Source organism: Pelophylax lessonae (genome assembly GCF_965119305.1).
Source record: "Pelophylax lessonae genome assembly, chromosome: 1".
NCBI lineage: Eukaryota > Metazoa > Chordata > Amphibia > Anura > Ranidae > Pelophylax > Pelophylax lessonae.
The window spans coordinates 428937208-428951772 of record NC_138768.1 but is presented as its reverse complement, the minus strand read 5'-3'; the positions used below and the strand labels follow the sequence as shown (position 1 = coordinate 428951772).

The 14565-nt window shown below is 41.8% G+C and overlaps 1 protein-coding gene across 1 annotated transcript in view; it reads left to right on the top strand.

The window, feature by feature from the left end:
* The window catches only part of TSTD2 (thiosulfate sulfurtransferase like domain containing 2), a 46117-nt gene that overhangs the window by 12586 nt on the left and 18966 nt on the right, over positions 1-14565 (top strand). The window contains exons 3-5 of the mRNA XM_082243348.1: positions 2670-2778; positions 6082-6207; positions 8745-8850. Of these exons, the coding sequence (XP_082099474.1) occupies positions 2670-2778; positions 6082-6207; positions 8745-8850 (341 nt within the window). The remainder of the gene's footprint in view (positions 1-2669; positions 2779-6081; positions 6208-8744; positions 8851-14565) is intronic.

Below are 14565 nucleotides of genomic sequence, written 5' to 3'. Positions count from 1 at the left end.
AGACCCCTGCAAAGGAAAATAGGTTTATGTTTGACAAGTCTGTAAAAAAAAAAAATACACTCTGGCAAGAAGGCCTTAACGCATTTCGCACATCGACTACCTCTTTGAAACCCCTCCATTTGAAGCTGAAATCTCACACTGTCTAAAAGAGTTGGAATTCTCATGTTAGAGAGTTATCACAGAAACCGTTGTCCACATAGAAGGACAACTTTACCTCTTTCTATGATGACAACTTAAAATGTTCACATTTCCCATCAAGTTCTGTAAGTAGTCAATCTTGACCTTTAACCACTTGCCGACTGCCGCATGACTATATACGGCGGCAGCCAGCCCCTCACAGGCAAAGTGACGTAGGGGTACGTCCCTAGCATGTGAAGCTCTAGGGAGCGAGCGCGCGCTGCCGGAGGCGCGCTCCCACTCGCTCACGGACCCCCCGCGCGTGTGAGCGGCGGACCCGATGTCCTCCGGTCACTCGCGATCATCGGTTACAGAGGGAGAAAGGCAGGCGGCTAATGTAAACAAGCCGCCTGTCATTCTCCCTTGTGTAACAGCAGAGATCATACGGTCCTGCTATGTAGGACCGTAGATCTCTGCTGTTACATGAAAAGCCACATCCCACAACAGTAAGAAGCACGCCCCTAGGGACACACTTAGCCACTGCATCACTAATAAAGTTAATTCCTTCCCTGCCAGTGTCATTTTTACAGTAACAGTGCATATGTATAGCACTGATTACTGTAGTAATGTCACTGGTACCCCCAAAAGTGTCAGAAATGTGAGGCAAGGGTCCGATCTTTCCGCTGCAATGTCGCAGTCCCGCAAAAAAAATCGCAGATCGCCGCCATTACTCGTTAAAAAAAAAAAAATAAAAATGACAAAAATCTTTCCCTTAGTTAGTAAACACAATAACTTTTGCGTAAACCAATCAAAATACGCTTATTGCGTTTTTTTTTTTTTTTTTTTTTTTTTTTACCAAACATATGTAGCAGAAAGCAAATTGGCCTAAAATGTTAAAAAAATTTGATTTTTACATTTTTTTGGGGGAAAAATATTGTTATTTTTGCAAAATTGACGCTCTTTTTTTGTTTATAGCGCATGACCAAAAAATCGCACAGGTGATCAAATACCACCAAAAGAAAGCTCTGTTTGTGGGAAAAAAAAGGACGTCAATTTCATTTGGGTACAGCGTCGCACGACCGCGCAATTGTCCGTTAAAGTCACGCGGTGCCGAATCGCAAAATAGGCCTGGCAAAGCTTTGTATACACATCTGGATTAAAAGCACTCAAGTGGCCTTTTTTTAAGGGGGGGGGGGAAGCCATGAATTGTTGTATTGTATTTTTAAAGAAGCATTCAGATAAAAGAATATGGAAGCCATATCTACTGACTATAATTGATCTTCTAAAAATGCTAGTCCCCTGGCTATCAAGCTATCACTTTGCATTCAGTACTATGAAGTAGTGACCCAAATAAGCAAGCAAATTAGTATTCTGACTTTTTTCTGGCTTTTTTATATGCAGACTTATTCTGGGTCAGTAGCTCAAAGTGTTGAAACCTGTGGGTTTGGCTATGGGCTGGTTCACACCTATACATTATTTAGTGCGTTTTGCATAAGCACACTAATGTCTATTTATCATGGTTTAGTATTGGACACATTCACATCTATGCGTTTTTCAGCCGCTGCATTTTTGGAAAGGGTCAGAACTTTTTTAAACGCAACATGGTGCACTTTTGGTTCGATAGACTTTATGCTAGGTTCACACCTGTGCGGCCGTAGGGGTAGTGGTTTGTGCAGGCACGAGAGCCCATTCATTTGAATAGACTGCTGTGCCCCACGACACGCAGGAAAGAAGTCTCTGCACTATTTTTAAAATCGCAGCCCACACGGGAACCAAGGTTCCCAGTACTGGTGCGATTTGCAGTGTAGGTGGCGTGCCATTAGGATTAATGCACCCATCTGCGGGTCCCGCATTTCCCTGTGTGGGTGAAACGGCTGCTGGTATTTGTGTGGGTCCCGCAGCGGCACCACCCACACAAATGTGAACATAACCTCAATGGACACACCGCAGAAACGCATGTATTGCGTTTTACAGATTTTAATCTACCTAACAACAACCTCCCCGCAAAACGCGTCAAAAACGTGTGTGCTAATGCACACCACAAAATGCACTGCAGAAATGGATCAAAAGCATACTGCATAGGTGTGAACCAGGCTTAAGAGCCAGGCAACTAACAATTCTAGCAGTGGCAGTCCTTGAATTTTGCTATGACAGCTTTACTTTATTGTAATTGCAGCTGAGCTGAAAAAAGCATATGCCAAGGTTACCTTCTGTGAAAACCTTATGTACACATAAATGGTACATCTAGAAATCTCGGCTCTTCCTGTAAAATGTGACTTTAGCTTCATCCCCTTTTATCTCCCAAGTTTTGTATTTAACTTTAATGGAACGAGACTTTGGAAGTGTCAATTGCTGAGGCCAAGCCTGACTTTTACTTGAAACTTGGAGATTACATATGAAGTCAGCTGCCTATTTCTGGTTCTGCTGGTTGTTTTCTTTGAATTACATTTTATATTCTCCATATGTTTTATTTTATTTAGAATTTTGTGACTTTTTTTTTGACAGGTATACATTGTTAATGTTTTTTTTTTTTTTTTTTTTTTTTTTTGCAGTGATCCAGGCGAAGTTCTTTTATATTACTGCTACTGTGATGTGAATGACCCACAGTGGATCTGTGACTGGCAACAAAGTTTGTGCCAACTGTTGCATCTTACAGGAAAGGTAAGAGGGATATATGCCTTTTGAGACAGTAAGATTTTTCTATATTTTTTTAAAGTCTAGGCAAGGTACCCAGACAAATTAATATTTGAGTCAGCCACTATAGTAAACAGGTTGGTTGTTTTTAGTTGTCGCTGTGCTTCCTTATTGCAGGCACTTTGCCTCCTGAGTGCACCCCTTCTTTATACTGCATGCCCATGGAGTGTGCCCTGTTATGCAGTTGCCTTGCCCCAGAACCCCAAGGATTAGCCCAATATTACAATGTGTATCTCTTTCTAAGTGGATCATAGCACTGAAAATGACATCTGTACAGACAAAGGGGGACCAAAACAGTATACAAAACCCACAAGAAAACAATTATACAAATATAAAATAGCCCACAGGATAGAAAAATAAAAATGAAACAAACAAAGATAAAATTCCCAGTTCAATTTGCCAACCAGTCTGCTTACCAACCAAATTGGCCTGTCTAACAGTTTGCGTCAATACAGGGGTTTAGTTAGCACACATTTGCAAATGCATGTGAAAGCTGCAGGGCCACGTCAAGGCTCCCTGTTACCTGCAGTCCTAACTCTAATGAATTTTAAAGAGTCTCCACAGTTTGAAAAATAAAAAGCCTTTAAAATATATACCCCCCAAAAAAGAATATCAGTATAAAAATCCCTATATAATGGCATCATCAGGTAGCTCAAATAGATTATAGATACAAAGGGTATAGAAAATCCCCCCCCCCCTTTTAAAATAATCACATTTTGTTTCAGTGCAGCCTGAAATGAAGACATACACAGTTTTTGTTTTACCCAGCTGTCATTACTCAATGCAACCTATAACATCCAAGTGAAAAAACACCAACATGTCAGAAAAAAAATAAAAATACCGTATTTATTGGCGTATAACACGCGCTGGCGTATAACACGCACCTAAATTTTAGGAGAGAACTTTCCGGAAAAAAGCTGAAATTTAAAATAAACAGCTTTGAACTCAGAACATTTTTTTAAATCAAATTCAGTCTCACCAGTGCCCACGAATGCAGCCTCCTCATCAGCGCAGTGCCCACAAATGCAGCCTCGCCAGCGCTGTGCCCATAGTTGCAGCCTCGCCAGCGCTGTGCCCATAGTTGCAGCCTCGCCAGCGCTGTGCCCATAGTTGCAGCCTCGCCAGCGCTGTGCCCATAATAGCAGCCTCGCCAGCACCAATTAAACTATGTGAATCTTTTTTGAAAGTCCAGAAAGCAGCGCCGTGAGGTAGAAGGGGGCGGGCAGGGCCGAGGAGACGGAAGGATGCACGCGCGGTCATCGGAAGTCCTATGATAGACGTCGGCATAGGAGGCGGGACTTCCGATCACAGTGCGTCCTTCCTTCTCCTCGGCCCCGCCCGCCCCCTTCTACTTCACGGCGCTGCTTCCTGGACTTTTTTTTTTTCATATCGGCGTATAACACGCACTGCTACTTTTTCCTCTATTTTTAGGAGGAAAAAGTGCGTGTTATACGCCGATTAAATACGGTAATTCAAAAACACAATCACTAAATTGTAAAAAGGATCACCCCCCTTGTTTCAGTACTTTGTTGAACCACCTTTTGCTTTAATTAAAGCCTTTAGTCTGTTGGGATATGTCTCTACTAACTTTGCACATCTAGACTTTACAATATTTGTCCGCTATTTTTTTGCAGAGCTCATGTTAAGTTAGATTTGATGGTAGCTGTTTGTGGACTGCAGTCTTCAATTAATTCCACAGATTTTCAATGGGGTTTTATGTCTGTGCTCTGACTAGGCCATGCAAGGGCATTCACCTTTTGTTTCCTTCAACCACTGTGTGGTCATTTTTGCTGTGTGCTTTGGGTCATTGTCATTGGAAGGTAAACCTTCTTCCCATCGGCAACCTTCTGGCAGAGGGCAGCAGATTTTTCTAAAGAATTTGCCCCATCCATTTTTCCTTCTATCCTGACTAGTACTCCAGTCCCTGCTGCATAGAAACACCACCATAACAGGTTATTACTACCTCCATGCTTTACTGTAGGAATTTGTATAATTTGGATGGTAAGCTATATTGAATTTCCGCCAGACATATTGGTTGGTGTTGAGGTAAAAGCATTAAATTTTAGTCTCACCTGACCATAACGCCTTTTTCCATGTGGCCTCAGAATCTTTAAGGTGCGTTTTGGCAAAGCTCAGTTGTGACTGCATGTGGCCTTTCTTGAGTGGCTTTTTTTCTTGTAGCGCTCCCATACAAGCCACATTTGTGAAGAATTTGTGATATTGTTGTCACATGCACACAATGACCACCATTGTCATAAATTCCTGCAACTGCAAAGGCTGCAAATCAACAAAATGGGGGGGGGGCGATACTTGTCTATACCCACTGTATGTGTGTGTGTGTGTGTGTGTGTGTGTGTGTATGTATATGTATATATAATTGCCAAATAATTTATTTGGTGAATTATAGTGCACACTATGTATATCGTTCACTGACTCGTCCTTGTCACCCAGAGCTCTGTTTGTGTTCCCTGATGAATGATAACATAATTTAGGGACTGTTGTAGTATCACCATGAAATGAATGCGTTTCGTTTATTGTTACGATACTTGCACATCCACAGTTTTTTAGTTAAATAGAAGGGCAGTGTCTAATTTAGCTATTTTTTTTATAGGTCTTTTTTTTTTTCAACCCTGAATGATTTGGGTAGAGTTGATTTTCTGTTTTGCTGGACTGTTAGAACAGGGGAGGTGTGCGTATTTTTTCAATTTACTCCTCTTCTTAATTTTTTCTGCCGTCGTGTTTTTTTTTTTTGCTGGTTTTTATTTATTTACTTTTTTAATGAAAATGCATCTATGGAAGTGAAGGATGGATGGAACTATGGAAAAGTGTGATGGGGGGCCCATGTCTTGTATGGCTATCCCCACTTTGTCAGAAAGAGAGACTGCTATTGCTCGCCTTTTTTTAATCTGAAAATTCTTAATGCCTTGCTATCATTCTGACTCAATGGCTTCAATATTTTAAGTCACTGACCCAAACGTCTGACTTTTTTTTTTCTCCAGCATTCCTAGCCTACAAACTTGTTACAGGGCAATGACCCCAAAAGTATTAAAGCTGTTGGGCCAGCTTAACAGCTAGGCAACATGCATTTTAAGGAGGTCAGCAATGACAGCCTCCATGTTTTCCCCATGACAATGATAGTTTGATTAAACCTAATCTGGTCCTTAAACTATTTTAGACTGTTTAAATAAGTAGAGCACTCAACGGTCTCTTTTAGGTTTTTTATAAAATCTTGAAGCAAGTGGGATAATAATTTATTTTTCTGCTGTGTAGATTCGTATAGCTACAGAAGGAATAAATGGTACAGTAGGGGGAAGCAAAGTCTCCACCAAAATTTACATCAACACTATGCTTTCACACCCTCTGTTTAAGCACAGCATGTGCCTGGAAGATTTCAAGGTAAGACACATTGACCTAAATGTTTGCCTGCTTTGTTGAAACTCACACTTTTGGGCAATCGTCACCCACATCAAACTTCAGCAGTCAGTCAGACACAATGCAAATTATGTCATGATGATCTCATATAGAGTGGGTACGGAAAGTATTCAGACCCCTTACATTTTTCACTCTTTGTAATATTGCAGCCATTTGCTAAAATCATTTAGGTTCATTCTTCTTCCTCATGAATGTACACATAGCACCCCATACTGACAGAAAAACACAGAATTGTTGACATTGTTGCAGATTTATTAAAAAAGAAAAACTGAAATATCACACAGTATTCAGACCCTTTGCTGTGACACTCATATATTTTACTCAGGTGCTTTCTATTTCTTCTGATCATCCTTGAGATGGTTCTACACCTTCATTTGAGTCCAGCTGTGTTTGATTATACTGATTGGACTTGATTAGGAAAGCCACAAACCTGTCTATATAAGACCTTCCAGATCACAATGCATGTCAGAGCAAATGAGAATCATGAGGTCAAAGGAACTGCCTGAAGAGCTCAGAGACAGAATTGTGGCAAGGCACAGATCTGGCCAAGGTTACAAAAATATTTCTGCTGCACTTAAGGTTCCTAAGAGCACAGTGGCCTCCATAATCCTCAAATGGAAGACGTTTGGGACGACCAGAACCCTTCCTAGAGCTGGCCATCCGTCCAAACTGAGCTATCGGGGGAGAAGAGCCTTTGTGAGAGAGGTAAAGAAGAACCCAAAGATCACTGTGGCTGAGCTCCAGAGATGCAGTCAGGAGATGGGAGAAAGTTGTAGAAAGTCAACCATCACTGCAGCCCTCCACCAGTCGGGGTTTTATGGCAGAGTGGCCCGACGGAAGCCTCTCCTCAGTGTAAGACACATGAAAGCCCGCATGGAGTTTGCTAAAAAAACACCTGAAGGACTCCAAGATGGTGAGAAATAAGATTCTCTGGTCTGATGAGACCAAAATAGAACTTTTTGACCTAAATTCTAAGCGGTATGTGTGGAGAAAACCAGGCACTGCTCATCACCTGTCCAATACAGTCCCAACAGTGAAGCATGGTGGTGGCAGCATCATGCTGTGGGGGTGTTTTTCAGCTGCAGGGACAGGACGACTGGTTGCAATCGAGGGAAAGATGAATGCGGCCAAGTACAGGGATATCCTGGACAAAAACCTTCTCCAGAGTGCTCTGGACCTCAGACTGGGCCGAAGGTTTACCTTCCAACAAGACAATGACCCTAAGCACACAGCTAAAATAACGAAGGAGTGGCTTCACAACAACTCCGTGACTGTTCTTGAATGGCCCAGCCAGAGCCCTGACTTAAACCCAATTGAGCATCTCTGGAGAGACCTAAAAATGGCTGTCCACCAACGTTTACCATCCAACCTGACAGAACTGGAGAGGATCTGCAAGGAGGAATGGCAGAGGATCCCCAAATCCAGGTTTGAAAGACTTGTTGCATCTTTCCCAAAAAGACTCCTGGCTGTATTAGATCAAAAGGGGGCTTCTACTAAATACTGAGCAAAGGGTCTGAATACTTAGGACCATGTGATATTTCAGTTTTTCTTTTTTAATAAATCTGCAACAATGTCAACAATTCTGTGTTTTTCTGTCAGTATGGGGTGCTATGTGTACATTCATGAGGAAGAAGAATGAACCTAAATGATTTTAGCAAATGGCTGCAATATAACAAAGAGTGAAAAATTTAAGGGGGTCTGAATACTTTCCGTACCCACTGTACATGCAGTTCCCATCAAGAGCTGCTTTCTACATATATGCAACTGAGGGACAAACCAGTTGAATATGGTTGATTCCATAGTTCGAGTCTTTTTTTAGATTGACAGATATATTCTAATGCAGTTATCTGATAATGCTTTTACTGTTTTTTTTCTGTTTTACTGCAGCACAAAGATGAGTTAAAGATAACAGTTGGAGCAAACATGGTATTGTGCTACTGCAAACTGCAGGATGCCATTTATATAGTATGCATTATATCAGCCATTCTTTAACAGGGTTCCTCCAGAGGTTCCTTAAGTAGTGTTAGAAATACCTTTGATTTCATGGGGCTTGCATAGTTCCAGGGCCAAGGCCACTTCTCGGAACCACAAGCATGACACAAGAATTTTTTTTTTTTTGACACAAGAATTTTTTTTAGCTGTGTGTAAGGGTGTCATTCTGACTACCACTGAAAGGGGGCAGTCTTCAAATTTAGCCCTCAAAGTAGGGTGCATTTATCTCACAGACCTCCAACGAATCAGTTTCAGCAGGGGTTCCCCAAGACCTGAAAATAACTTCAAGTAGTAAAACGTTGAGAGAGACTGCATTACATCAGCCTTTTACTGAGCAGGACAGATTCCAAAAACTATGAAACCTGTAACAATAAAGTCCTAAATGCTGCTTGGGATTGTTCACCCTGATTTGTGCTGTATATATGAGATCAGTATTTGTACAATTCTACGTGAGCATCCTGTGTTTTTTTTTTTTTTTTTTTTTTTTTCTTTATCATATGATTTTGAAGACAAGTGAAGGGGGTGCACAGTGTTTTCCTGACCTTCGTGTTGGCGTTTTCCAAGAGATAGTGCCAATGGGTGTTGATCCACACAAAGTCAGCTATAAAGAAACAGGTATGTCTATAAACAGTTGACTGTTCTCTATTGTTTAGCAGGGTCACTAACGTCTATATAATAAACTCCATCAGACCTAACAGGTAGAACAGATGTTATATTTTTTTACCACAGAAATGTTTGATCTGCTTAGAAAATGTAATGCTAAAAGAAAAAAAGTCACATTATGGGCCCAGTTTCATATACAGTATGCATCGTATATTAATTTTCAGTGGCACTCCAAAACATAGATACTATGCGCTGCAACACAGGTGCATTAACACGCTGCCAATTTTTGTGGTGCACTACCTTACAAAAATTATACTAAAATATATAATTTATAGATGGAGAGCATGCACTCTGGCATGCAAATAAAACCCTAATTTACTTGTAAGCACAACAGCAACGGCTTTTCAAAGCCGCATATAGACCCCTTTCTGAAGGTTAAAGGCCAAAAGGGGTCCCTGCATGGCTCTATAATGCTGCTGGTGTTATGCAACACAGGTAAATCTAGGCTGTGCTTTCATTTTCCATTGGAGTGCGGGCTCTCTATCATCAGAATCTGCAGCGCTGACATAAAGGGAGTAAATGCACTACAATGGATTGCTAAGATGTGAATGAGCCATTTCTATTAAAAAAAACCTTTTTAACCAATTTCACCTTCTGGAGAACTTCATTCCACTGTTGTTCCTTTCTCTCTCTGCGCTAAAGTCAACAAGTCATTGTACGCAAAATAGCTCTAATTCCCAGCCGAAATTTTGAGATTATTCTAAATATTGGAATATATTAAAATATAATTATATAAAAACGGCGACAAAGCAATATGTAAAAACATACAAATGTGACCAGTAGCGCAAAAAGTAGTAATGACCTCACACTACCACAAGGATAAATAGTCCTTCTATTCAACAGTAACACATGAGATCACTTAGGTAGACAAACAGCTATAAAGAGTCCATCATAACAACAGAATGTCCATCCATAAAAGTGCATCCACAAACGTGAATCTTGATGGGATGTAGATTTAATCAGTGGATGTAACGGGTCACCTCTTAGCACCACCACCGTGAAAGCAAGGGGGAGTAGGTCACACTCACCGACAGTAATGGCTTAGCCACTCTCGTGGATAAGCAAAACACCAAATGTCAGCAATTGTCCACCATAGATAATCCCAAAAGCTCGTCAGGATGAGGGAGGATCAGTGTACTCCGTACCATGTGGAAAAAACAAAGCACAAAGCCCCACTAGTGCAATATTGTTTAAACACTTTATTATTGCATCCACTTAAACAAAAGAAAGCCACTCACATCTTAACATAATCATAACAGCATATAAAATGCCATGGAGGATATACTGCACCGTTCAGGGACATTTCCCAGGCTCCACGCCGTGGTCCGTGCTCCTTCCGGGTCTGTTATCACTCCCAGCAGTAATACTGTGTGATAGGTAGGTTGGTTGACGCCGACAGGTCACGCCTCGACTAGTTTCGTCTTACCGACTTCATCATAGGGGTGACCCGTTACATCCACTGATTAAATGTACATCCCATCAAGATTCACATGTGTGGATGCACTTTTATGGATGGACATTCTGTTGTTATGATGGACTCTTTATAGCTGTTTGTCTACCTAAGTGATCTCATGTGTTACTGTTGAATAGAAGGACTATTTATCCTTGTGGTAGTGTGAGGTCATTACTACTTTTTGCGCTACTGGTCACATTTGTATGTTTGTTTTTACATATTGCTTTGTCGCCGTTTTTATATATTTATATTTTAAGTAGCAGCACGGGGATTGGCAGTTGGGTTGTTCTAAAGCGCTTGGGGTGGTTCACTTTTATTGAGGCAGGCCGAGTGAGCACTTCTTTTATTAAAATATAATTATTGGTTTATAAAAAAAACAAAAAAAAGTGGGGGATTGATACACAGATGGAGATAAAATCTGCTCCCTTTGTCACAAAATCTCCCTAGAGTAGAAATGCTTTCTGATGACCGGGGCGAAATGAAAGAAATCGTCACGGACAGATACGGAGCAGACACAAGCTAATATAAGATGGCTTTGTCCATTAGCTGTATCTTGTCTGTTTATGCCTGTTAACACGATCTAAAAAAAAAAAAAAAGCCTTAGCCATACTTCTCCTTTAAAATATATAGCACAACATTTTGGACTCCAACTGAAATTCTCAGGAATACTTTAAGCAGACTTTCACCTTCCTTATCCTATCCACTTTCTCCCATTCCCCTTCTTCTTTACTCTTCTCACACAATTGGATATTTGTATTTATTTAACTGAGGGGGGGGGGGGGTTCTGCAAAAGAGAAAGCGATGTGTACATAGTGCAGTTAAATTTGAAGTTTTTTTTCAATCTAAAAAAACAAGAGAAGAGCTTACAAACTTAAGTATGCAAACGTACAAGCATGTAAAATCGTCTCCTGAAGTCGGCACACTATGCTCCATCCTATGCTTTCCATCCTAAATGATATCACGGGTCATTGATGACATAATTTATGACAAAACATATAGGGTGGAGCATAGTGTTGATGTCATTTCGATCTGTGGGAGACAGTGGGATGGTGAGGAGTAACTTCCAAGATTGCTCAGTAGCTGTCAACTATCCATTGTGAAACAATGGATGTCATTAATTATGAACAGATCAGTCTGTTTTAGAATCACTTGGATGTGAATATTTTACTATTAAAACCCCTGAAAAGGTACACTTCAGCCAAAACTGAAAAACAAACCTTGAGATACATACAGGGAATAGCCTATTTCTCAGTAGATCAATTTTACATCTAGGCCAGGGGTCCCCAAACTTTCTAAACAAAGGGCCGGTTTACTGTCCTTCAGACTTTAGGGGGCTAGACTGTGGCCACTGGGAGTAGAAAACTTCCCAGCGTCAAGGCAAAAAACACTGACACTATCTTTGGTGTCAGTGGGAGGAATTGTAACCTATTGTTGGGTCCCGTGGTTGGTTTCATTGAGAAAAAATGTGCCCCATCTTTGGTGTTATTGGGAAGAATTGCGCCCCTTCATTGGTGCAGTGGGGGAAATTATGCCCCATTGTTGGTATCAGTGGATGAAATGGTGCCCCAAGGGCCAGATAAAAGCAAGGAAAGGGTTGCATCCAGCCAAGGGTGGCAGTTTGAAGACCACTGATCTAGGTATTGCTGTAGTGCACCAGTTCACCCCTTTATTGGCAATTTGGTGATCCTGGAACACATTGACCTTTGATGCTGGAACCTACAGCCCTTACTGCCTCTCGCATGCAAAGCCAAATGTAATAAAATGCAAGTATTAAGATGTTTAATCTTCCAAGACAGGTTTGAATCGGATTGGTGTCTGAAGAAAAAATGTGATTGGTCTTAAGATTTTAGTTATGCCATTACCCTCAAAATGTCTAACATAAGTTATGTCATGGAATGTCTGAGTGTTAAACTCTGTTAAGCGGTCCTTGGTTTTCCAGTTCTAGTTGAGGCATAATCCCCATATTTGTGTTCTGCAGGAAACTCATTTACAGGGTTCTAAAATCCTTAGTTTGAGGAAACCATAGGTTGGCTCCCACTATCATGCTACCTACTCTAATTACGCCTGTGGGGTCACTGTTTTGATTCATAGGTCCCTTGCGTTTCAAATTTTGGATGTGCCTACTGACCCAAAGGGTAGATATGTTATGCTTCATGCTTCTATCTATGATCGCAGTATGGTGCTTGTGGGTCTCTATTTACCACCTTGGCACCTACTCTGTCACACTATACAGTTATGCAATTTCTTGTGCAATATAACACTGACGCTGTACTGCTTATAGGATTTCTTTAACATGGTCTCTTGCCTGGATCTGGAAGGACTCCATGCCACCACATGTTCCTCTAATTCATCCCACTGGGCCAAAACGTTTGCGCTTACTGATGTCTGGCGTCACCTACACCCGACTAGCAGGAAATTCGCTTGTCACTCAGCTCACATAAGTCCCGTATCGACCTGGCAGTTGTCTCCCCTGCCTTTCTACGTTTTGTGCATGAGGCTTGTACCCATCGCTGGGGTGTCTCTGACCATGCCCCACTTAGTCTAAAACTGTCTCTTCTCCCCCTTCTGGATTTTGGCTGTGGTATCTGTCTAGGTTCTGGGCAATGGACACAACATTGCAGGAGCCCCTCACCAAGTCCTTATACAACTATTGGGTACTCAATGGAGACTCTGCATCTCTGCTAGTTTTATGGAATGCCTTTAAGGCTTGGGTGAGAGGGGAATATACTTCTCGGATCTCTGGACTCCAAAAACAAGGGACTCTGTCATTTGTCTACCTGGAGGATGGGACTAGGACCTTGGAAGCGGCATATGTTGCCGTCCCCTCTCCAGGACGTTATCTAGCTTGGGGCCGCTCGCTTCGTAAACTCTGTCGATCGGGTGGGACAGACCAAGAAAGCCCTTCTGGCTTCTGCTCAAAGAGTTTTTGAGTATGGAGACACGAATGGCAGATTGTTAGCCTGGTTGGCAAAAGGGCAGTCCCCTACTGCTCATATTGGCAGCAATAGGGATGCGGAGGGTTGTTTACTGTTTTCCCTAGGTCTTATTAAAGCCTGGTTTTATGACTTCTTTCAGGACCTATGCTCCTCAAGGCCTGATTTTCAGACACAGACCTTGCTGCCTTTCTTAACACTGTTCCCTTTCCCACACTGAATGCTGTAGATTGGGAGTGCCTGAAGGCAGACATCTCCATGGAGGAGGTCTAGGAGGCAATAGGTTGTCTCCAGGGTGCTGATGGACTCCCAACGCAGTTTTATTCGCAATTTGTTAAACTGTTGGCTGCTAAGCTTATCTCTATCTTTGTGGAGCTCTCTTCCCTGGACTCGCTTCCTGTACCTATGGAGGAAGCTATTATAGTGTTGGTTTCAAAACCTGGCAAGGACCCGTAGGAATGTGCCTCCTACAGGCAAATTTCCCTATTGAATGTTGATGCTAAAATCTGCAAAATCCTAGCTAGTCGTCTCTCTACGGTAATAGAGGACTTGCTTTACGTGGACCAAATGGGCTTCATGCCGAGAAAGGGAATCGATATCAACATAAAATGCTTTTTCCCTAATGCAGCCCTTGCGCACCATAATCCTGATACTAGGGTAATTGCCTCACTAGACACCGAAAAGACGCTTGACTCAGTTGAATGACCGATCTCTGGGAAGTGCTCCGCCACTTTGGGTTAGGAAACAAGTTCCTTAGTTTGCTACAGATGCTTTTTCCAGACCTCCCAGGGCCCAGATCCGTACTAACGTCTGGATCTCCTACCCCTTTGACTTGCATTGAGGTACACATCAGGACTGTCCATTGTCCCCTGGCTATTCTAGTTCAGGAATAGCCAGGAGGAAAAGATATCTCTACACGCAGATGACACTCTGTTATATCTTAATAATGCAGGCCCATCCCTCACAATTAAGCTATTTGATACCTATAGAGGCTTTTCCAGTGTTCGAATTACCTGGTCTAAGTCTCTCCTCTTTTCCCTGAATGATAATGCTTAAGTGACGGTGAGCTGTACCTGTTATGCAGGGTCGATGCATTTTGATACCTGGTGTTATAGATGACCAGGGAAGTTCATCAATTCTTTGATTGTAACCTACATCCCTTTTTGTCTCTATTGCTGGAATGGTGTCAGGTCTGGTCGGGTTCGGCCTCGGAACCTACTTGAAATGATGATCCTCCCTAAATGTAACTATGTTTTTCGGAACTCTCTGGTGTTGATCCTT